The following is a 25,490-nucleotide window of genomic DNA, read 5'->3' on the forward strand; positions in this document are numbered from 1 at the left end:
TGGTCTGGGTGGATCACGTCCGCCATCACGGACCCTAGCCGCAGCGAGATTGCTTTCGCTACGATTTTGTAATCCGTGCTAAGGAGTGAGACGGGACGCCAGTTTCGTAGATCGCGGAGGTCCCCCTTCTTCGGCAGCAAAGCAAGCACCGCTCGCCTGCACGACAGAGGGAGGACCCCACTCTGCAAGGACTCAGCCCAGACGGTGACTAGGTCTGGGCCGAGAATGTCCCAGAACGCGCGGTAAAACTCCACGGTCAGCCCGTCCATGCCTGGAGATTTATTGGTGGGCATGCGACGGAGGGCTTCCGAGAACTCGGCCAGGGTGAGAGGCAGCTCTAGTTGGTCTCGGTCGCCCACGCTGACCGTGGGGAGTTCCTCCCAGAGCACCTCGCAAGCGCCAGGATTGGTCGGATCCGGGGAGAAAAGGCTTGTGTAGAAGTCACGGGCCCTCCCACACATCTCCGGATCCGTGACGGGGGTGCCGTCTTCCGCAAGAAGGCAGGTGACGTGTTTCTTGGCCCCCCTTGTTTTCTCCAGGGCATAGAAGAAGCGGGAGCCGCGGTCCATCTCCCGAAGGAGGCGGATGCAGGACCGAACGAAGACACCTCGGGCCCGGTGGTCCTCGAGGGCCCGGAGCTCCTCCCGCTTCTCCCGGCACGCTCCGCAGAGGGACGGGTCCTCGGGGCTGGCGGCCAGGCGCCTCTCCATCTCTAAGACCTCCCGTTCCAACTGCTCGATTGCCGCATTTCGCCGTCGGCTGGTGCCCCGGGTGTAGTCACGGCAGAAGAGCCGGGTGCGCACCTTCCCGAGATCCCACCATCGCCGCACCGAGGGAAAGGCACGCCACTGCTCTCGCCAGGCCAGCCAGAACTCCCGGAAGCAAAAAAAAAAAAAAAAAACGGCAAAAAATCAAAACAAAACAGAAAAGCGTCTGGCCCGGTCGGGGGGAAGGGGGGGGGAACTAAGGTAGGTTCAAAAAGTAAGAAAAATCCAAGCCAGCGGGCTTTAGGAAAGAATAGAAAGCAGATAGCGAAGGAGCAAGCGAGGGACGTCCTGTTTCCCAACAGGGAAGGTTCCAGAACAATCCGGAACCTTCTCGAGACAATTAAGACAGGCTGATTAGAACACCTGCAGCCAATCAAGAAGCTGCTAGAATCAATTAAGGCAGGCTAATCAGGGCACCTGGGTTTTAAAAAGGAGCTCACTTCAGTTTGTGGTGTGCGTGTGAGGAGCTGGGAGCAAGAGGTGGTAGGAGCTGAGAGTGAGAACACAGACTGTTGGCAGACTGAGGTGTACAAGCATTATCAGACACCAGGAGGAAGGTCCTATGGGGAGGATAAAGAAGGTGTTGGGAGGAGGCCATGGGGAAGTAGCCCAGGGAGTTGTAGCTGTCGCACAGCTGTTCCAGGGGGCACTCTAGACAGCTGCGTTCCACAGGGCCCTGGGCTGGAACCCGGAGTAGAGGACGGGCCCGGGCTCCCCCCAAATCCTCCCAACTCCTGGTCAGACACAGGAGGAGTTGACCTGGACTGTGGGTTCAGAAAAACGGCCAAGCTGAGGGCTGCCGTGAAGCTCCAAGGTGAGCAAATCCGCCAATAAGCGCAAGACCCACCGAGGTAGAGCAGGAACTTTGTGTCTCTCTCTCTATATATACACACACAGAGAGAGAAGGTGGAAGTTGCCATACAAACTGTAAGAGGCTAATTAATTAAGATGAACTAATTATCAGCAGGAAAAAAAAACTTTTGTAGTGATTACCAAGATGGTTCATTTAGACAGTTGACAAGAAGGTGTGAGGATACTTAACATGGGGAAATAGATTCAATATGTGTAATGACCCAGCCACTCCCAGTCTCTGTTCAAACCCAAGTTAATGGTATCTAGTTTGCATATTAATTCAAGCTCAGCAGTTTCTCGTTGGAGTCTGTTTTTGAAGCTTTTCTGTTGCAGAATTGCCACCCTTAAGTCTTTCACTGAGTGGCCAGAGAGGTTGAAGTGTTCTCCTACCAGATTTTGAATGTTATGATTCCTGATGTCATATTTGTGTCCATTTATTCTTTTGGGTAGAGACTGTCCGGTTTGGCCAATGTACATGGCAGAGGGACATTGCTGGCACATGATGGGATATATCACATTGGTAGATGTGCAGGTGAATGAGCCCCTGATGGTGTGGCTAATGAGATTAGGTCCTATGATGGTGTTACTTGAATAAATATGTGGACAGACTTGGCATCGGGCTTTGTTGCAAGGATAGGTTCCTGGGTTAGTGGTCCTGTTGCGTGGTTGCTGGAGAGCATTTGCTTCAGGTTGGGGGGCTGTCTGTAAGCAAGGACTGGTCTGTCTCCCAAGATCTGTGAGAGTGAGGGATCATTTTTCAGGATAGGTTGTAGATCTTTGATGATATGCTGGAGAGGTTTTAGTTGGGGGCTGGAAGTGACGGCTAGTGGCGTTCTATTATTTTCTTTGTTAGGCCTGTCCTGTTGTAGGTGACTTCTGGGTACTCTTCTGGCTCTGTCAATCTGTTTCTTCACTTCAGCAGGTGGGTATTGTAGTTTTAAGAATGCTTGATAGAGATCTTGTAGGTGTTTGTCTCTGTCTGAGGGGTTGGAGCAAATGCGGTTGTATCTTAGAGCTTGGCTGTAGACAATGGATCGTGTGGTGTGTCCCGGATGGAAGCTGGAGGCATGTAGGTAAGTATAGCGGTCAGTAGGTTTCCAGTATAGGGTGGTGTTTATGAGACCATCACTTATTAGCACAGTAGTGTCCCGGAAATGGACCGCTTGTGTGGATTGGTCTCGGCTGAGGTTGATGGTGGAATTCCTCAAGGGCTTCTTTTCCATGGGTCCAGATGATGATGTCATCAATGTAGTGCAAGTAGAGCAGGGGCGTTAGGGGATGAGAGCTGAGGAAGCGTTGTTTTAAGTCAGCCATAAAAATGTTGGCATACTGTGGGGCCATGCGGGTTCCCATAGCAGTGCCGCTGACTTGAAGGTATACATTGTCCCCAAATGTGAAATAGTTGTGGGTGAGGACAAAGTCACAAAGGTCAGCCACCAGGTTAGCCATGACATTATCGGGGATACTCTTCCTGATGGCTTGTAGTCCATCTTTGTGTGGAATGTTGGTGTAGAGGGCTTCTACATCCATAGTGGCCAGGATGATGTTTTCTGGAAGATCACCGATGGATTGTAGTTTCCGCAGGAAGTCAGTGGTGTCTCGAAGATAGCTGGGAGTGCTGTTAGCAAAGGGCCTGAGGAGAGAGTCCATGTAGCCAAACAATCCTGCTGTTATGGTGCCAATGCCTGAGATAATGGGGCGTCCAGGATTTCCGGGTTTATGGATCTTGGGTAGCAAATAGAATACCCCTGGTTGGGGTTCTAGGCATGTGTCTGCACAGATCTGTTCCTGTGCTTTTTCAGGGAGTTTCTTGAGCAGATGGTGTAGTTTCTTTTGGTAACCCTCAGTGGGTTCAGAGGATAATGGCCTGTAGAATGTGGAGTTAGAGAGCTGCCTAGTAGCCTCTTGTTCATATTCAAGCTTATTCATGATGACGAGACCACCATAATCCTCTTCAAACAGGACTATGGTAACGCGAACTGGGTACCTTTTAGTCCACGCTGGCAGCATCCACACAGGGCAGTTAGAGCGCAAGGTTTTGATGTGCTCTGCAATCCACTCCCCCGTAATCCACACTGCAACAAAGTCCTTTGTTCAGTTAAGTATTTTGTTGGTGAGTGCAGCATTTGTTCCTGGGGTTAATTCCTGCCTCTCCAACAGTTGTGAAAGGGAACCAAGGGGGACTGGGCTTAGCAGGAGGCAAGCAGAGTTTTCTGAGGCACAAGGCTTGGGATCCATTTAGCCAATCTTGGGTTGCCCCACCACAATTGCAACAAAGGTGTGCTTTTTACATCGATCGCTCTCGCTGTAAACTCCAAGTGGAGACAAGATACTGCAGTCTTCACCTCAGTGGAACTAATCAAGGCTAGCCAGCTGTGGGGTGTAAAATTGACTTTGACTAGTTACACTGAGATAAAAACTACACATGTCGTATCTCCCTTGGAATTGTACATTGAAAAATAATTTTATGCTAACAAAAACCCCACACTTTTTTGCAGTGAAGACATAGCCTCAATTATGGGGGGAAACCTTTTTTTCCCCCTACTGCTCTAGACAAAGCTTAAATGATTTAGGAGCTGAAAGTCCCATTGACTTTCAAGTCACTTAAGCACTTCTGAAAATTTTACCTAAAGTCTTTTTGGCCTGGTGTACACTACAGAGTTAGTTCAATGGAAGTCCAGAAGCATCTACACTATAATGTTCTTCCTGCTAATGTAAATCACCCACTATTCCAACCTAATTACTAAACCTCCGCGAGAAGCATAGCACTTAGCTTGATATAGTTAGACACTGTGTTGTTTACATTGTCATACCCTTGCTTGGGTGTGACCACCGAAGCCTTGCGGCCCGGGAGTCAGAGCTGGAGTTCCATGATGGCCTACTTATGTCAGCACAAACGGTCCTGGTGAGGACATGCACCACCGGCAGAGAAGGAGCATACTGTGGACATGAACAGCTGATTTCTTTACTTCAGTGTCTGTAGGTTGACCTAACTTAAGTCAACTTAATTTTGTAATTGAGACATGTCCTTTCTGTGCTGCTGCTGTCTCTTTTAGTATTTTGTTTTTCCTTGATTGATCTATATGAGAAGGTGAGGGGGAAAGGTGAACTGGTTTCAAGATCAGTCACATAAAATGAGGACTTTTATAGACAAGCCAATCCCTCTCAATAAACCTGAGGATATAAATGATACATCTGACTCACAACACAGTATTTGTTGACATTTTAAATTATGCACTTCCTGTTTCCAAAATTGGTCAGATCTGCCTCATCGTGCTAACAGGGAGAGTAACAGTCAGTGAGATAAATATTAAAGCTGTCCCTTATTTTAGACACTGACAGTAACTTTGACAAGTTACTTTCTTACCCCATCACAAGGTGTAATTTTAAGATCAGCTCATTCCAAATGACCAGATACTTTTTTTTTTTTTTAACTCATCAAACAAGATGTACTGGACTTACCAGATATAGGCTCTGACCCTGCAAACACTTATGCACATGCTCAATTTTAAGTATGTGAATAGTCCAACTGACTTTAATAAACAACTCTCATGCTTGATGTAGGATCGGGTCCTGAAATCAGTGGTTTTTACTGCATGATGAATTTGGGCCATTGGGAGTTTTGACGGAGTTAGGACTTGACAGATACTTTTTTTTTTTTTTTTTTAATTCAAAGGATTTGCCAGAGTATATCATTATTCAACTCATGTTTTATCTTACCTGTGTGGGAGCAGGAATTTGCCTCTCCTTACGAAATTTCACTGGTCATGCTGTCTGTAAAGGTTAAAAAGTATTGTGGCCTATCAGACTGGTTCAGGTTGATTTGCAAAGGTCTCTTGAGGATTGCAGCAATGTGTACTTCTACATGTTGTTGCATAAAACAATTATAATTTTATAGTGGCCTGTATACACTGATTTGTATTTAAAAAGTCTGCATGAGGATTATATATTTTCAAGGGACTTCTATCACCACATGCACTAGTAAAAACTGCTCAGGATATGTTTACACTAGAGTTATTAACCACAGACTAATTGATCATCAGATCACATTTGTAGAGGCTAGTGTGGATACTCCACAATATTTGTCACCTAGAACAAATGTGTGAGGTTTACCCTGGGGTGATCAAGATATACTATATACAGAGCTTTTGCTTATAGATCATCAGTTTGAATCCAAACATGGCCAAAAGTTGTGGCCGATAGGGATAAGCTTGAGTCCACTTTCTTGTAGGCATATGTCCCCCTGAAAAGAGGCCTTCATTGGCACTCTCAGCAAAAGAGATCAAAGAATGGATGTCCAAACATACTGGACTTTCCTCTTCTAGAGATCATCCTTGCAGGCATAAGTCAGGTGCATTCATAGGTGTGCATGTATATAAGGAACACAGATACTTTAAAATCATAGAAATGTAGGGCTGGAAGTGACCACGAGGTAATGGAATCCATTCCTCCCATGTGGAGGCAGGATTAAGTTTACTTAGACCATCCGTGACCACCATTTGCTTAACGTGTCCTTAAAAACCTCCAATGACAGGAATTCCACAGTCTCCCTAGGTAACCTGTTCCAGTGCTTAACAATCCTTTATAGTTAGAAAGTTGTTCTTAATATCTAACTTAAGTCTCCTTGGCAGCCAACTAAGCCAATAACTACTTTTTCCTACCCTCATTGCACATAGAGGGCAACTGATCACCATCCTCTTCATAACAACCTTTTACATATTTAAAGACCTGTTATGTCCCCCTCATCCTTTTAATCTCTAGAAGGAGCATGCCCAATTCTTTCAACCTTCCTCATGGAAGCAGACAATTGGAAGGTGCTGGCTACAAATACCCAAAGTCAGCTGAAAATAGTGAAAGAGGCAGTCCAGGAATGCAAAAAGAGAGATTCCTGGCAGACCAAGCTAAAGCCTCTGAGAAAATTGAAAGAGAGAATCATGTGCTCCAAGGTATGGTAAAGAAATTAACCTTGAACCAGGGCAGAGCACCTGCAAATCATAGTCCTTGTGAATCACTAATTAAGAGTCTGAGACAAAAAATGGGCTTTGCCTCTAAACAGGTAGCAGCTATTACAGCGGGTGAAGAGGGAGAAGGTCCTATGTACAGCACCCCCAGGCATAATTACAAAGAGAAAAGAGAGTGAAAAGTTAACTCTGCAGAGGCTGGAGAGAATTAAGCAGCTAAACTTTGTGAAAATGTTAAAAAGAAAAAGTGTTAGAGGAAAAGAATTCTTGGTTTCTTTGCAGCCATTCTGAAGGAAAAATGGGCCCTTTTCCAAAGGAATGTCTGTAAATTAGCCAGGCAAAAATAAACTGATTAAAATCATTTGACTGGACAATTTAGTCAAATTTGCTAAAAGAACATAAGGGGGTTCTATTGGAACTTAACAGCCTCAGATGTATAAAGGGAATGAATGTAAGATGTAAAAAACAGAACAGTGTGGAAGGGATGTTAAGGAAAAGAAAATGTGTATGTATCTGAGTGTGTGTGTGTGTGTGTAAATATGTAAAGTTCTAAGGACCAATTGGTTTTGTTTTTGTTTTAAATAATGCCACTAAAAATCCATTTGGCTCTTTTTAATTCAAAGTTGCAAAACTGACAGACCTTTTTGCTAGACACAGGTAATTAGGGTTGTTTGGCTTTGGGATTTGGCATTTTATCCTTAAAAGGTAACTCAATGCTTTACAAAATTTAAAATGTTTTTAAGTTGTGGCTGCAGCAGGGCAGTCAAAATCAGGAGAATAGAAAAAAAATTCTGGATTCTTTTTGTTTTTTGTAACAAAATAGCAGATGAGAGCTGTAGTAAAAAAAAAAAAAAAATAGACAGTGCCCCTCTGAAGCAACAGCAGGGGTGAGGTGCACAAAACAAAAAGAAGCAATGTTAGAAACACTGAGTCTTAAAATGGCTCTGAGTAATCAGACTGTCACTTTGATAAACGTACATGAAAACTCTGTAAGCAAAAAAACAAGAAATAGTGACACCTTATGTAAAAATTTGATATGGATGATATTATAGAAGTTAAACTATGGAAGGAATGTGCATTTGCCCCAGAACATGTGCAGGGTATATTGTAGAAGGGGCAAAAGAAATGCAAACATACCATGCTACTTAATTAAAATGCTATTAGGGTTCCAAAGGGAGCCACAATAGGTTGGGTTTTCTTTTTCAGATTGCTGTGTGTTTTGGAAGCAGAAGTTAAAAAAGTGATCAAAACTCTGGTGAAAGTTGATTGTGTCCCTTTTAAGATAGAGTCTCTGAGCTGCTGATGGTTTTAAATCCAAAAGCAGGAAGAATCTGTGAAAATGCAAATTACCTAAATGATAAAGGAAGGAAAGAACTAGCAGCACAAAGGAGCTGCAGATAAAGAACATACCTGGTCAGCAAACAAATTGTCTAAATAAAAGGCATGGGATCACAAAATAATTTTAATAAATTTAATGATACTAAGTACCCCTGTAACAATGTATTGTGTGTATGATTTTTGGAAAAATCCTTTAAGGTCATATGGTAATGTGCTTCTCAGCTATTACCTGTAAATAAACTTAAAGCTTAACACAGCAGGAAAAATGTTATAAACTTGGTCTGCTGTATAAGAAGGAAAACTGAGGTATCCCACCTCATGGATTTAATGACTAAACAGTGGGATAATTTCCCCATAATCCTTAAAAGATAGAAGCCATTGAAACCTGGCCTGCCTATAGAACAAAAACAGGAAAATATGGGGGTAATTCCTCTGTTTTGCCTGCAATCAGCAAGGGTATTTGTAAAAGAAATATTTTGAGCAATAATCTGCCACCCCAAAAAGGGGTAGAAACATGTTCGTTGTCTTTCAGAAAATCAGGAAAAGCTGATGCCAGCTGAAAAGCAACCTAATACCATGAGTCTACTGTCACAATAGAAACGATGTTTTGTGTTCTATGTTTTGTTCTATGTTTTGTCCACCCACTCCTGCAATAAACCTCTCACCTATGTCTAAGCCATTGAAGTCCTCAAATCATGATTTAAAGTTCCATCAGCTGAGAATCTGGCCATGTGATTGCCTATCCAAGGGTGGACAGGGCCAAAGTAACTTGGTTCGTGTTACATAGTGAGTCAAAAAGAAAAATGGAAAAGTGTATTTTCAGTGGAAAATACAGTGAATGCATCCAATGAAGTGAGCTGTAGCTCACAAAAGCTTATGCTCAAATAAATTTGTTAGTCTCTAAGGTGCCACAAGTACTCCTTTTCTTTTTGCGAATACAGACTAACACGGCGGCTACTCTGAAACCTGTCATAGTGAGTCAGTAGCTCTTCTGATTATAGCCAGGATTTTCTTAGTTCTCAGGCCTTTGCTGTAATCCAGAGATTTTCAAACTGTGGTCTGTGGACCACCAGTGGACTGCGAGCTCCATTCAGGTGGTCGCAGATAGTTCCCTCTAAGGTGCATACCTGGTCAGCCTCACATGAGAGAATGAAGGGCCACCCCCCTTAATTAGTGTGCCTCCACTAATTAGGTGCCTGGATCCTGGAGAAGACACTCATGTAAGGTGAGGTAGTGGCCTTGCGGGGAATAGGGGGTAGGTGGAAGGAGGCAGGGGGGTGGGGGCAATTTGGGACGTACAGGGCTGCGGCGGCCAGAAAAAGAGGTGACTTTCCCCAGCTCCAGAGTTGCATCTGCCGGGGAGAGACCCCCCCCTCCTTCCCAGCCCCAGCTTGGGGGCTGCCGTGGCAGGGTAAAGAGGGTACATCCATTGCATTAGAAATGTAAGACTACTGATATTAAAATATGAGTTGTGTGCTTTTATTTGTAGAACAAAAAACATTAATTATTAAGGTTTTTTTTAATATAGCGATTTTATCCAAAGCACTTTACAATAGTTAGCTAACGGTACAAACAACATTTGGGAAGATCATTAAGTAGTCCGCAGAGACCCGCAGCAATTTTCAAGTGGTCCGCCAAAAAAAAAGTTTGAGAACCACTGCTTTAATCAATAGTAGTCTATGCAGTCAGACAAATAGGTTGAAACTTCTTCAGTTGTTACATTGTGAGGTAAGTAGAAACAACCTTACATTATGCCATATAACTTCTTCTATGGGAGGCAGCTCTGTGGCTCAACACAGTAATTAGTGTCTAATCTGTGTATTGCTGTTCCCATTCACTGATCCCTGATGGCATGCTGGATTGAGATGCTAAAAGGAACATCCTTACACTGCCTGCAAAAGATGCCTATGTTTCTATGCTTATTAATGTGTCTTAAACTTAGCAATAGTCTACAGTATTTGCCAATATTGTTTTTTCAATGGTGATGCCACCATGTGGCTGATTTTTGAATGGCTACTTTTATCTTTGAATGTTGGATGGCTCACTTTTCTTTTGTTGATAACATTTTCCATATGTAAGATTCATATTCAACACAAACCACCTTTTCACAATTGAACATCAGTTTCTTCCAGATATGGTTACCGGGAAAAAAAAGGCGACCAGGCCTGGAGTATGTGTGTGGAGGGGCAAATTAGAAAAGTGGAGAACACATTACACGATATCGGTGGGATTTTTAAAAGAGCTCAGCAGAGTTAGGTCAGCGCTGACCACTTCTGAAAATCCTACCTTTGCCTTTTAGAGTAGCAGCCGTGTTAGTCTGTATTTATGCTCATATAAATTAGTTAGTCTCTAAGGTGCCACAAGTACTCCTTTTCTTTTTACCTTTGCCTTGTTTACAAAACTAAGCCCAAACACAATATATATTTTTGCCCTAGTGCTGAATGGGAGCAGAAGTGGGGGTCTTAAAGGTCTGTTTCCTGTTTGTTGTTTTTTTATTATTTGTATTGCTGATTAATCTAGGACCCTAATCATGGACCAGGACCCCATTGTTCTGTGTGTATAGCACCTATCACAAAAAGACAGTCCCTGCCCCGAAGAGCTTATTGCTTTCTGCACTGTCACCCAGTTCACACCTACCCTTTGGATCCTCTATTGTTCTTAAAGGGGACACTAGTGATTTCAGGCAAAAATTCACCCTTCCCCTCCACAAAACTTTTATAAACAGATTATGCAGAGCAATATGGAGTTCGGGGGTGAGAGAATCTAACCTCAAACCCCGTGCAAGGTGCAGGCCAGCCCTGCCGTTCCAAGGCCATGACACCCGCTTCTCCCCAAATTCTACACACAAGATTGCTGTGAGCAGAAACAGTGCAGCGCAACTGGTGACCCTATCGCCACCAGTGGCCAAGGCCACGGGGGGACGGCATGGCCGTCCAGTGCCCGGCGGTGGCCAAGGCTGCGTGGGGATGGCACGGCTAGGTAGTGGCCAGCGGCAAAGCCCATCCAGTCACCAGACATTACAGTGCCTGGCGGCAGGAGGCCCCTATGGGTGCAGAGAGTGGGGGCTGGTGGCAGGAACATCCGTGGTCCAGCAGTTCACTAGCGCCCCCTGGGCACACCACAGCCACCTGACGCTGCCCCGCCCCGGCAACGCCCCTCACAGCTCCCGGCAGCGGCGGCAGGGGGCGCTGCTCACACAGACCTTTCCCCCTCCCCACGGCCCCGCGGCGCGACCAATCACAGGCCGCTCCCGGCCAGCCCCAGCAAGGGCTTCGGCGGCGGGAACGCGCCCGCTAACCAATGACCGCCCCAGGGGGCGAGGCGCACGACAGCCAGTGAGCGGCAGGCACAGAGCTCGCGGTGTCCAATGAGCGGCCGCCGGCGGGCTGGGCTCCGCCAATGAGGTGTGGGGGGTGAGGTTTGAATTGAGCCGGGGCCCGCGGAAGGGGAGGTTGATGCGCGCGCCGCCGGGTCGTGACCGCGCTGGGGAGTTGGGGTCTCTCTCTGGGCCCGGCACAGGTATGAAGGGCGGGAGCCAGGCCCCCCCCCCCTCCCGTGGGCCCGGCCCCGGCCCCGGCCCCAGCGGCGGCGCGGGACGGGCTCTGTTCCCTGGCAGTGCCCCCCCCCCCGCCCCCGGGTTTCACTGCAGAGGAGCGCCTCCGGGGAGGGGGAGGGGGGCGCAAAATCCAGCGCGGAGCGAAGCCGTTAACGCCCGGGGGGGGCCTCCAGCACCTGGTGGGGGGGGGCGTGGAGCTACCCTGCAAGAAGGGAGGTGACCCGGGTTACCGGGCAGGGGGACCCCTAACTCCAGCGTTGCAGAGCCGGGGAGCGGTTCTGACGGGTCGTAGTCAAACCGACCTAATCCTCTAGCCTAGGCCCGGGCTAACTATCCTTTGCTCTGTAACTGCAGAGATGTGAGTTGCCTGCTTCATCTTAAAGGTCTCCTGGAACGTGTTTACCCCTTATGCTAAACAGTTTGTCCTTGTATTTAGCCCTGACGCTCTGATTACCTTTTCCAGACCTGAAGATCTCTGTAGCTCCAAAGTTTGTCTCTTTCTCCAACAGAAGTTGGTCAAATAAAAGAGATTACCTCGCCCACTTTGTCTCTCTACAGTGATGGTGGTTAGTTAGTTGTATTGCAGTAGCATTTATGGGCCCCAATCAACTGTCCTGGCCCCACTGTGCTAGGAACTCTCACAACACACAAGGTCCCTGCCCCAACAAGTTCATAATCTAAATTGTCAATGACCTTATGGCTTCTAAGTAGCTTCTACAGTGTTTTGGTTTACTTGTATGATTCCTTAGCGTGAATGGGTGTGGTTGTATAGGACGCCACCCAGTAAGGGTAGCCAGGCAAGTACCAGTCCGGTGGCAAAAGCCTACCCTACCAGAACAGTAGGATGCCAGTGGCTTAGGATCTACTGGTTAAAAGTAGTTCTAATGTCTGATGCATATGGCTGTAGTGAAGAGCCATTACTCAAATTCTAACAAAAATTAGATACTTGGAAGCTTTCAGTGGGTATTTGAAAATGCTTTAATGTAAAATTACAATAAACTTGTAACAGAACTTGATCATTTGTCTTATTTCCTAATTCCTTATAAACTTGTTCTAGGATAGTTAAGATGGCTGCTACATCCCAGTTTGCCAATCGATATAGAAAGGATCTGAGCACAGAAACGCTTAGAACAAAAGTTGCACGCAGGAAGTCTCTGATTCAAAAGGAGAACAGACACAAGCAATTTGAAAGGAGCAGACAGTTTGGACTGGCAGATGTCAATGTCCAGTTATCGAAAGACAGGGGACTTCCTAAGCTGGACGAGACAAATGAAGTGCGCTCTCAGGAAAAGACCACAGCTAAACGGAGTGAGTAAAAGCTTATAGTACTGTTCAGCATTAAAATATTTCTTAAATTTCTTTAAGCTGGTTTTATGGCTAAAGAAGCTGTATTTGCAGTCATAGGGATTTAACTGTGTGTGGAGGTGAGCATTATAAATTGGATAATGGGAGATTTGAGTCCTTTGGCTACCAGTCCAGTTCTACTAACTATTAATTGGATTAATAGATAAAAGACTAATATACAGTTCTTCCCTTTTTTCCCCCATTTCAGTGATCATAGTTCATTCTTCAACCTGCTTTGGATTTCATGCATATCTTATTGTGGGCACATTTTATTGATTCCATTTATAAGCTGTCTACAATTAGTAGATGTTTTAATAAATAATGACCGCTATAAATTGTCTAGCCAGCAGCTCAATCATTTGCTCATATCTCTGGCTTACAACCACCTATAACACCTTCCAATGTGCTTATAACACATACTAATGTCTGTAAAATGCTGTGGAGAATGCAGGAATGTTTTGGTATTCTTTTTATTGACAGGATGGGTGACTCAGTTTACCCACTGAGTGGTGATATTTGCACCTCTACTACAAAGTGGTGCTGGTTAAGAGTGTGGAAAAGAATCACTCACAGCAGGCTGACATAGCTATGCTGGCAGAATTCCTGGTTTAGACTGAACTGAGTCAACAGAATGCTTCTGGGGCTGCTGCTGGCATAGCTATACTGGCAAAGGCTCAGTAGTATAGACAAGCCCTTACTGTACAGTTGATTTCTGCTCTGGACATACAGCTGGATGTCACAGAGGGTACATCTACACTGCAATAAAAAAATATGTGGCACTGAGTCTCAGAGTTTAGATCAGGGGTGGGCAAACTTTTTGGCCCGAGGGCCACGTTCGAGTTGCGCAACTGTATGGAGGGCTGGGTAGGGAAGGCTGTGCCTCCTCAAACATCCTGGCCCCCGCCCCCTATCCATCCCCTCCCGTTTCCTACCCCCCTCAGAACACCCAACCTATCCAACCCACTCTGCTCCTTGACCCCTGACTACCCCCTCCCAGGACCCCACCCCCACCCCTAGCCGCCCACCAGAACCCCACCCCCTAGCCAACCCCCCCTCTTCCCACTCCCTGTCCCTGACTGCCACAACCCCTGTCCACACCCCTGGTCCCTGACAGGCCCCCCGGGACTCCTACGCATATCCAACTTCCCCTTGGGATCCCCTGCCCCTTATCCAACCTCCCTGCCCCTTACCATGCCAGAGCCAGCCACGCTGCCGTCCTGCCCGACAGGAGTGGCAGGCCAGAGCGCTGCCAGCATGGCAGTGTAACTGTGGGGGAGGGGGGACAGCGGGGGAGGGGCCAGGGTCTAGCCTCCACAGCCGGGTGCTCAAGGGCCGAGCAGGACGGTCCCGCGGGCCGGATGTGGCCCACCTCTGGCTTAGATCAATAGACTCGGGCTCATAGAGCTTGGGTTGTGGGGCTGAAAATTTAAGTGTATATGTTTGGAACCACCCTCTCTCTCATGGATTTGGGTCCAGGTTCCAGCCCAAATGTCTGCTTTAATTTTTAGTCACCACAATCTGAGCCCAAGTCAGCTGACACTGGCCAGCCGCAGCTATGGCTGCCATGTTTTATTGCAGCGTAGATGTACCATAGACAAAAGGGCCTGGTTTGGAACAAGGTATCTTAACAAGAACTGGCTGGAATTAACACATGTGAATGGCAGACCCAGCAACTGGACCATTAACTCCTAATGACTAGCAGCCAAGAGCAAGTTACTTTCTCCATCTCTGCAGGGAAGCAAAGTGGAAAAGTCCCAAGCAGGAGAACAAAGGGGAGGAGATATGAAGATACTGTGTTAAGTGCACTGCTGCAGACATGCAGGAACTCGGATACAAAACCAGGGCTTTGGAGCTGTGCTCCGGCTCCTCTCCAGCTCCAGGCAAAAACCTGCAGCTCCACTGTTCCGGAGCTGCAAAGCCCTGTAACAAAACAGATTCCAGGAAGGTATAGCATATTGCAGCCATAGGCAACGACTCTGTAGGTCAGGGGTGGGCAAACTTTTTGGCCCGAGGGCCACATCTGGGAATAGAAATTGTATGGCGGGCCATGAATGCTCACAAAATTAGGGTTGGGGTGCGGGCTCCGGAGTGGGGCCAGAAATGAGGAGTTCAGGGTGCAGGATGGGGCTCTGGCCTGGGGCGGAGGAGCAGGGTTCCGGGGTGGGGGGAGTAAGGGCTCTGGCTGGGGGTGCAGGCTCTGGGGTGGGGCTGGGGATGAGGGGTGCAGGAGGGTGGATCGAGGGATTTGGAGGGCAGGAGGGGGATCAGACCTGGGGCAGGGGGTTGGGGCGCAGAGAGAGGCTCAGGGGTACAGGCTCTGGGCGGCACTTACCTCAAGTGGCTCCCGGAAGCAGCAGCATGTCCCTTCTCCAGCTCCTGTGCGGCCAGGTGGCTCTGCACGCTGCCCCATCTGCAGGCAGGTTCCCAGCCAATGGGAGCTGCGGGGACGGCGCTTGGGGCAGGGGCAGCATGCAGAGTGGAGCCCCATAGCTGCCCCTACGTGTAGGATCCAGAGAGGGGCCATGCCGCTGCTTCCAGGAGCCACGTGGAGCGGCCCCCAACCCTGCTTCCCATCTGGAGCGCCGGAGCGGGCCCGTGCTGCAGCTTCCAGGAGCTGTATGGAGCAGCCCCCGACCCTCTCATAAAGCAGTATTATCCGTCTGAACTTGTTGAAAGAGTATTTAAATAAAAAAAATAAGACATTCTAATAAATACCTTTAAAAATTGTGACTTGCTGCTCTGATGTTCTTAAGGGTCTTTTTAACCAGGGAGAAAGTGACTATATAGAACAAACGGTGAAACTGACTTGCACAAGGCACAAAGTAAACTGAAAAACAAAAATATCTTTCATTCAGTCATCGTAGGTGATACTTACATCAATAAGTACAAACTTTTCAGATGAGTGTCTTTTTTTTTCAAGTTTGCATAAGTATTTAATCTCTCACATAATCACTCTCTGATTTGTTCTCCTCAATTATAAAACATTGCAGTTTTTTGGCTGCTTTCACTTCTTTTAGTCTGACTTGCTATGAGATGTACAGATTCTGTGGTTTGTTCCTCATTTGCCTTAGGGTTGCACCTGAATTCCACTGGATGGATACAAGTTTCACTTTTATGCTATCTGTACCCATCTGTTTTCTCTTGTCTTATATTTAGATTGTAAGTTCTTTGGGGCAGGGATTGTCTTTTTCTTTCATGTTTGTACAGTGCCAAGCACAACTGGGGCCCTGGTCCATGACCAGGGCTCCTAGCACTAATACACAATAAATAATAATAATAATAATCGACAAAAAACCCTTAGCTGAAACTTGTAATGCAGGCATAATCTCAAAGTAAACAGTGAGGGCAACTTTCTGTTGCAATTCAGCATCATCCTCTTGTGTCTTAAACAGGAGAATTCTAAATATTTATCCAATGACTTATGTAACCTTCCAGGCAACATTAGTATTCTGGTCATGTTATACTGTAACAAAATTTGAGAGAGTAAAGTATCTTCAGAATTTTGTAAAATGTCCATTTCTGTCTTTTCATAGAACAAACTACAAAAGGAGCCATCAATAAAAGTGAAAATGAGCGCAAGGAAATGCTCCAGCGCTACAAAGAGGAAAAAGAACTTCGAAAACTAAAACAACAAAGAGAGAAAGCTAAACGGGGAGTGTTTAAAGTTGGACTTTACAGACCTAATGCACCTGGCTTTCTTCCATTTGTACCACAGAACCCAGTGATAGTCAAGCCAAAGGACAAGGTAATGAAGAGTAAAATTTGTACTGGTCTTCAATGGCACATGTTAAATAATGCTTTATATGTGTTTTTTTTCATTGTTTTATCATACAGTAAGAAATTAATAGAAATTGTACATAACATTTTTACTAAGTCAAAAACTGAGGACTAACTTCATCACTGGTAAAAAGAAAAGGAGGACTTGTGGCACCTTAGAGACTAACAAATTTATTTGAGCATAAGCATCCGATGAAGTGAGCTGTAGCTCACGAAAGCTTGGGCTCAGATTAAATTTGTTAGTCTCTAAGGTGCCACAAGTCCTCCTTTTTTTTTTTTGCAAATACAGACTAACACGGCTGCTACTCTGAAACCTTCATCACTGGTGTAACACTAATAGAGTCAATGTTATACCAGTAGTGATTTGCCTTCTTTTTTATAAGCAAAGTGGAATAGATTTCTATGGTGTATAAATTTACATTCTTGAACTAGGACAGAAGCACCTAGAGCTAGTCTGCCCTACAGTGGAGTGGAGGCATATACTGACAAAAGAATTACTTTTGCTGGTATAGTTTAAACCATGTCCCCAAACAACATAAGCTGTAATGCAAAAGGATTCTCTTGCTAGTATAAGCTGCATCTACATGGGGGTGGTGGTTACATAGTGCTCTCAGGGGTGTGATTAACTAGCATAGCACTACAGGCAAATCTTTGTAGTATAGTAACTCCTTGCTTAACATTGTAGTTATGTTTCTGAAAAATGCGTCTTTAAGTGAAACGATGTTAAGCAAATCCAATTTCCCCATAAGAATTAATGTAAATGGGGGGTGGGGGTTAGGTCCCAGGGAAATTTTTTTCACCGGACGAAAGACTATAGTGTGTGTGTGTATATATGTGTGTGTATATATACACAGAGTATAAGTTTTAAATAAACAATTTAATATTATACATAGCAATGATGATTGTGAAGCTTGGTTGAGGTGGTGAAGTCAGAGGGTGGAAGAGTGTGAGATATTTCCCAGAGAATGCCTTACTGGCTAAATGATGAACTAGCACTCGACTGAGCCCTCAAGGGTTAACACGTTGTTAATGTAGCCTCACACTCTACAAGGCAGCATAAATGGAGGGAAGGGAGACAGCATGGCAGACCGAGAGATACGCACCCTGTGTGTGAGAGAGATGCACATTGCCCCTTTAAGAACGCTGACACCACTCTAAGTACATCGCCTTTTTAAGTAGATCAGCAAGTTGACAGCTGCTGCTGCCAGAAAGTCGTGTGGTCCTGTCCCCTGTCTCTCCTCCCTCACCCCCCCCCGCGCTCTATGGAGATGGGGTAAGTGGTGGGGAGGGGGAAGGGGGACATCCTGACATTAGCGTGCGCACGCGCACACACAGCAAGCAGGAGGCTTCTGGGAGTAGCTCCAAGACAGAGGGCAGGAGCAGTACATGGCAGTGGGGGGAGGGACAGCTGAACTGCCAGCAACTGATAGCCTGCTAAGCGGCTGCCATACAGAGGATTTAGGGGTGCGGGAAGCTGACAGGGGGGCGCCGGTCCATCCTGGTTCCAAGCCCCCATCAGCTAATTCCAATGGGCTGCTCTTTCTGCAAGCAGTGGACAAAGCAGGCGGCTGCCAAACAACATTATAAGGGAGCATTGTGCAACTTTAAAGGAGCATGTTCTATAATTGATAAGCAATGTAACAACGTTAACCGGGGCGACTTTAGGTGAGGAGTTACTGTATACACCTGTCCTTATTATGTCAAAGCCTTGTCTTCTTAATTGCTGCAACTGGGGAGAGGGGAAAGGAATATGCTAACTTCTGTTTCTTTGGGGATGGGTCTAGGCTGCTCCTACTTCTTCTGCAAGGATTACAAGATCAAAGACAAAGAGCCACTCGGAACAAACTGTTATGTCGGCTAGATCTCAGCAGTCCATGGTTTGTCTTCTGTTTTCTCGTTTACAAATTGAGAGAATTAGATGTGCGTAATAACTGTGAATGTTGTAATTCCTTTAAAATCCCTAGTTTTGGGTCATGTGTACTTACATTCAAAACTTTACTGCCGAGCTGACAGTTCTAACTATTGTAAAGAAGCTTTACAGATAAGGGTAAAAGCACTTGCTTATAGTCCCAAGGAGCTGACTGATCACATGGTGCTGCCTGTTCTTGTTTCCACCTGCTATATTGCACTAAAGAAAACTAGCTTAGTTCTGTATAAATCAAAAGTACTTTCTTAATATTATTTTTTCATAGAAAACAATTGCTCTACTTAGCCCACGGATGATATGTGATCACAAAGGAAAGGTGGTTCATGAGACAATCCAATATCTGGTTCTCACTATGGAAAATTTTTTGAAAACTGCTGTACTAACAAATAACGTAGCTTACAAATATGTAGGATTTTCTTTCTGTATGCTGTGTAGTTGTGGCATATCAATCCCAGGATATTAGAGAGAGACAAGGTGGGTTAGGTAATCTCTTTATTGAACCAACTTCTGTTGGCAAGACAGAGAAGCTTTTGAGCCACACAGAGCTCTTCATCACAGACCTGAAGCCACAGACCTGTGGCTCAAGAGTTTGTCTCTCTCAACAAAAGTTGGTCCAATAAAAGATACTACCTCACCCACCTTGTCTCTCCAACTTCTTTCTGCTCCGTTCATCTTCCCATGTTTTAAATTCCTCCTCCTACCAAGTTATTCACTAGCCATTACTTTGGCTTGGAGAATTGGTGAACTATGATGAGCCTTGTATACAGATCTTTGAAGATAAATAACCTTTCCTAACCTGTATTTTCTCATTCTATGTTACTTTCTGGCTTCATAGCATAAATGGGTTGAGGACCACCCTGAACACTAGGTGCACCGTAGGTGTTTACTTCTACAAAACAGGCCATGGATTTTTATGTTCTTATACAGTGGAACAAGATCTCTTGGTTTTTAATGTCTCATTTAAAAGGTCCTCACACGTTACATTGCATACTACTCATTTAATCTTCTAAGGATGAGAGACTGAATTAGCCATAGGTCTAGATTCTAGCTGGGCTCTAGGGAGTCTAAAATAGCAAATCTGATGCTTAGAATGCTAACCATTCCTTTCTTTATTCTGCATATTGCTTTGATAATTTTCAGTGATGAAACTAGCAAATGTGTCAACTGAGCATCTTTACCCAAATCTGAAATGAGAACCCTGTTTAAGAATTTTTAAAGACTGACTGTACGCAAGTATCCCACTGCAGCACTTTGGACCTTTGGAGTGATGGGTCCAGGCCCAGTTCCATTTTATTTTGTCAGCAAGAATGAGTTCAGAGTTGTTTTTGTCTTGCACCTTTCATGCCTAACTTGATTATCACTTAATACTTTAATCAAGGGCTAAACTCTCTAAATTATACTATGTGCTGTTTATTTGACCCCATGTTCTGCTTCGTTATGACTTGCTTCTTTACGGCCTAGAGTACTTTGTGCATTTCAGATGCAGTTAGTTCTGACATCTTTCATGACTAACTTTCTCTGCTGTGAACATCTCTACAAGGGTGAAACATTATAATACTGTCTTGCTGTTGGTTTAATTGAATGTTGTATTTGGACTATCTACCTTTTTTGGGGCACCAGCTATATACTTTTGGGGGCAAATTAATTTGAAATAATCTTTGAAAGAGGTCACACTTTGACTCTCTAGCAATCTTGTCTTACATAATGTGAACTTACATTTGAAGGATCTCTACTAATAACTTTCACTTCATGTACTAAGTTTTCTGAGAATTGGCATCTAACTTGCATTACATGTGCATAAAGGTCCAGCAGAAATCAGTACCCACTTCCAAAGTAATTTAGAAACCCAGTTCAAGGACTCGCTTCACTCTTTACCCATCCAACTGAGAAAGGGTCAGAAGTATAATGTAAAATTGAGAGAAGTGTCAAAAATGAGCTGTTTTGGTTCCCTTAATCTCTCATTTTAAACACTTAAAATCAGTGTGACACTAATCAGGACTTTCTAGAAGAGGTACAAAGGAAATATGAAAGAAGGGGAAAGAATTAGTCTTCCTTATTTTTAGAAAGGTGAAGTTTCACAAAACATACCTTCTTTGTAGATCTATGCTGACCACGCTATCAATGGGCATAGTGTGCGCCCTACCCAAAGCGGATGCAGACAGACATGTGCAGACAAAGTGACTGAAAAAAAGAAAGGTAGGAATGTAAAATGGTTTGGCATGTGAAAGTGGACACTGGGTTAAAAGGTCATAGCACTGGGACATGGATTGCCTAGCATACTACTAGCCATGAAAAAGTGAATTTTCAGTCTAATTTACTTTTTTCCTATTTGCATTGTGTTGTTTTTTTACAATTCCCTCTGCTTGAGCAAAATGGACTGCTCAGTTTCACTTTATGAATACTACAGGGGATGTTATTTTCAAATTGTCCTGTTAAAACTAATGAAAAACATTGCTTATACACTTTGTAAAAGCCTGTGCTCCAAAAATAACTAGTCCACCTGATTTCCATTTAAGTCCACACTTCCAGCACAACCCAGGCAGGATTTCCCCTAGGTCTTGATGTTTTAACTGAGTCACCTGTAGGTGTGCACCCTCTCCAGACCAGTAGTACCTATGCCATCTCTGTGTTCAAAGGTTAGATTTTTTTCCCCTAACCACAGTCAGTGAAGTAGTGCCCATCGGACAGACTTCAGCCATGCCTGATCTCATGCAAAGCACTCCAGCATCCAAGCCCCTCTCTTTTGATATCCTTTGACCATTTTCTTTCTTTGGTTGTGCCTTGAGAAGGATTTCAGACTAAGACTGTTTTATAATTTGACACTGGCTGTAGCTTGCTGCATGTTTTCATGCCTCCAGGGTTTCATTCTCTTTCCCTATGTCCCTATTATACCTTCTCTTGCCCTATGTTGTGGCTCCATTGTATAGTTAGTGCATCTTTACCCAAATCATAGTTTGCCTTCATAGTTTTGGAGCAAAGCTGGAAGTTCTAATTATTGTGAACAATCGGTGTGCAAAATATGCTCACCACCACTAACTTCAGTATAGATTTGGCAAAAGGCTTTAATACAGCCAGGTTGCTGTTATCCAGTCCAGAGTAGGTTGCAAATTAGACTAGTAAAAAAAGAGTGAAATTTTTACCAAAAAAGCTGCTCAAACCAAGATAATGTGCAAATATAGGTGGTTTTATTAAGTAGTGTGGACAAAAAAATCTGTCCATAGAACATCTTGTCATTGAAACAGAAAATCTTTAGAGAATACAGATGTTAATGTAGAGACCATGTTTTGCAAGTGTCCCACACAAAGTGTAGTCCTTTTCTGAAAAGGATAATGTTATAATGTGTGAATGAGTTTGTTCAAACTGAAGTTCCTAAAGTGGCTCAACACATTGAAAAATGGCTCTGAAGAGAGCAGGCTAAATGGCTTACAGATTAAACAATTTGCCTTGCATGCTGGAGGCAGGAGTTCATGCCCCGTGTGAGATATTAGGGCAATTAGATGAATGTGGCTGTATTTGGTACTGGTTGCATTGGTCAGTGATATAATGTGACCCTAAGCAGCCACATACGTTAAGAAATGGTTCTTGCCAGCAGTATCTGTCTAGTTATTGGACTTCCTGTGTGATGGCTCCATATACTTGCAACATGTTTCTAGAGAGGGTGATTTCAGAGTAGGCACTGGTCCTTAAATATCACTGAGATATAGGTGCCTTAAATACCTTAGATAATTTGTCTATAATTTTCAAACTCACTTAAAAATCTGAGTAGTTTCCAGCATGGATTGTTTTAAATCACTGATTTTAATTATTTAAATCAGCAAGTAGCAAACCTTAATTTAAATAATTGGTTTTAGTTATGTTTTCTGTTAGTACTTTAGTTATTTTCTTAAAAGGCTCATAATTTACGAGATAACAATCTGAGTAAAAAGTCAGTTGTCAAGCTGCATTTAGAAATTGTAGTTCAACTAAATGCACAAACAGCATTTGAATATTGTTTTTCATTAAGTAAAACTACTGTACTGTGTTGGATACATAAGAAGGAAAAAAAGTGAAACTAAAAATTCCTAATAAGCTTTTCTGTACAATGAGGGGAGGAGTACTGTTTGGGAAAAACAAAATACTAACATTGACTCCATTATAAAGATGGAAAATGATATAGATACTTGATGCAGTATATGACAAATATTATGTAGTTTATTTTAAAGCTTGACCTCAAAAGTTACCATGTTTTTGCTTATAAAAAGCAGCCTTTAACTTGTTACTTAGTGTGTAGTAGAAAGGGCAAGTAGACTCAGCATATTTTTAATTTTTTTCAATGGTTTTAATAGGTGATAGTAAATATAGGCCTTAGCCTAGCTTGTCATAAATTTAATTGTAAACAGATTTATTTTTGTTAAAAAGCATATGATTTATTTTTTAATAAATCAATAACTTTTATCTACTCAGATCCTAGGCTAAAGCTTTTTGCCTGAAAACTGTATTCAAAGACTTATTCTTAGAGGAAAGATGGCTTTGTGGTTAAGGCACAAGTTTGGGACTTGGGAGGTCTGGGTTTAATTCTGAGCTCTGCCATGTACTTCCTGTGTGAGCCTGGGCAAGTCACTCTTTGTCAAGTCCTTGTCTGTAAAATGAGGATGATATTCACTTTTTTTGGTCTGGTCTATTTGTATTGCAAGCTTTCGGGACCAGGGACTCTTACTGTGCATATGTACTGTGTCTAGTGCAATGGGCTTTGATCTCCATTAGGGTCTCTAAACACTGCCATAATACATTCTGAGGTTTTGTGCGGTCTTTGGCAACTCAAAGCACTGTCCTGATGCCAGGATTAATCTCTGCCCTCAGTGCTCTGGGAGCGCTAACTGCATTAGCATAGAGAAAAATCTGGCGACCTGCCATCTGGTGCTGATGCCAAAGCATTTACCGCTGGCTTTTATGAAACCAGAACTTTGGACCTAAATTGATTGATAATATTGTTTTAATGTTGCCTCCTTGCAAGTTATGGTGAAATAGCCTTAGGAATTATGATATTCCTTGCAGTGGTGGTGCAACCTGAACTCCCTACACCCTCAAATGTAAGAGTCACCAGATCAACCTCCTCTACTCTGACCAAACAGATGTCAAAGCCAGCTACGACCATGAGTAAGTGAAGCAGTAAGACTCCTATATTCTTGGTGTTCATAGAAAAACTGTTTCAGCTTGTACAGCTAAGACTTAGTGTTCAGAGGTGGCACAGAAAACTTAGTATCAAACTGACATAGAAAGGAAGGGTCTAAATGTTGAAATCAGTAATTTCTCCTGTGAAAGAAGGCCTTGTAACTTCAGCCTCTATTTCAATGTTTAACTCAATATGCAAAAGTCAACATTAGAGAGAGTTGGGGGAAATACAGTAATATGGAAGTATTTATACCTTATGTTAATTAAAGGCTGGCACATCTGTGCTTTTTCTTATCTGGCTTAAAGTCCTGCTAGTTGGTTGTATCACCATTAAAATATTTATGTTATAAATTATCTCTGTCTAGTAACAGAAATCAAAAGAAATACATTGTCCGAGGTAGGGGCTGCTCTCCATCGGTGTTTGTATGTTGCCCAGAACAGTGGGACCCCAATCTTTGAGGCTCTGAGAGAGAAATGTTTAATAATGTTATCCCTTCTTGTCCTCAAGATAGCTGTCAGAATGTAACACTTTCTTTCACACTGCCCATTATGCATGGAAGTACCCCCTGAATTAAACAGGCCACTACCACTGTTGTGATCATATGGATGGCAAACATCAAGTAATCATGCATGACTTTTAATCCTAGTATGTCCACGTGGCAAGAGGAAAGTAAAACAAATTCTGGACTCAAAAATATTTGACAATGTCACTTCAATCTTTAAGGAAATACTGCAGTGTTTATTTTGAGTGTTCTGTCGTTTTATCTGGGGGAAGCTGGAATAGTATAATTCCTTAGATATTTCGGTATTAGCCCCATGGGGAGCTAAAAATCCTTTTAAAGACTAACATCTTGTGTTCTGGAGGGGGGGGAAAATTGATATCAGTTCTGAGTAGCATGGGTCTTGTCATGCTGCTAAATCCTAGAGCATCTTTTTGTATAAACAGTACAACTTTTCTTTAACTACTCCTTGTCTGTAACCACTGTGACATGCCATTATTTTTTTTGTTTTCATACTTCTATAATAATTTGAAACCTTCTGATGAAAGATGTTGTATAAATAAGCTATCTGTTTTAATTGGCATGGAATCTGTTCAGCCTTAGGTAACCAACAACAAAAAAAGTCAACAAGTAGAGGAAAACAGCAGAAAGAGGTCAAAGCTGAGAATGTAGAGGTATGTTACTTGATATTTGTAAATATGAAAATTGAACAAAGCGTATTAACAGATTCAGGAGTGTCTACGAGAAGCAACTGTACTACATAGGTGCTGTAGCTGAAATAGCAACCACTGCTTTGACTCATGTCTTCACTGGTCTGCTTGCAACTTGCAGGTTACTTTGTAACTACTGTTGCATTGCTTTTTAATTTTCTTATTAATATATTTAGTCTTAACTCTTCACATTGGGAAGTTTCAGAACTTTCTGCTTACAACCAGACTTTAAATATTCAATGTGAGCAATATTAATCCAATTTTAGTATTCTTCTTTAAAAGACCACTGCCCTTGCTACTCTGATCAGTTTGTTACCATAAATATTGTCTTGAGATGTATTTAAGTAGACATGGGAACTTTGTATGGAATAGGGTCTTTAGTGGGAAATATATATATATATATATATGCTTCCAAAACAGTTTCTCAGAATTGGTATATATAGTTTATAGTTTTGGGCCTTATGCTTTTATAGACGAGCACATGCACCCTTACATGAGCTTTATATGCACATCAGTAGTTTTTTAGGCAAGTTGGGTTGCATGCAAAAGTATTCTGCAAAAATCCTAGACTTGTGCATGCACATCAGGTGTTTTTGCATAGAATTTG

The 25,490-nt window shown here is 43.7% G+C and overlaps 1 protein-coding gene and 1 non-coding gene across 5 annotated transcripts in view; both read left to right on the top strand.

Moving 5' to 3' along the window:
• The first annotated feature begins 11,346 nt into the window (after positions 1 to 11,346).
• Positions 11,347 to 25,490, top strand: part of DLGAP5 (DLG associated protein 5) — a 47,373-nt gene continuing 33,229 nt past the window's right edge. For 3 of the 4 annotated variants that reach the window (XM_073350056.1, XM_073350057.1, XM_073350058.1), the window contains exons 1-7: positions 11,347 to 11,437; positions 12,532 to 12,782; positions 16,352 to 16,563; positions 18,380 to 18,472; positions 20,622 to 20,718; positions 23,557 to 23,658; positions 24,771 to 24,847. In XM_073350056.1, the coding sequence (XP_073206157.1) occupies positions 12,542 to 12,782; positions 16,352 to 16,563; positions 18,380 to 18,472; positions 20,622 to 20,718; positions 23,557 to 23,658; positions 24,771 to 24,847 (822 nt within the window). In that variant the 5' untranslated portion in view covers positions 11,347 to 11,437; positions 12,532 to 12,541. Of the gene's footprint in view, positions 11,438 to 12,531; positions 12,783 to 16,351; positions 16,564 to 17,977; positions 18,261 to 18,379; positions 18,473 to 20,621; positions 20,719 to 23,556; positions 23,659 to 24,770; positions 24,848 to 25,490 lie in introns of those variants that run through there. The other variant, XM_073350059.1, reaches the window with a different exon arrangement.
• Positions 22,026 to 22,159, top strand: LOC140913963 (small Cajal body-specific RNA 14). Its single transcript, XR_012159724.1, has one exon.

The sequence above is a fragment of the Lepidochelys kempii genome, chromosome 6 (genome assembly GCF_965140265.1).
Source record: "Lepidochelys kempii isolate rLepKem1 chromosome 6, rLepKem1.hap2, whole genome shotgun sequence".
Taxonomy (NCBI): domain Eukaryota; kingdom Metazoa; phylum Chordata; order Testudines; family Cheloniidae; genus Lepidochelys; species Lepidochelys kempii.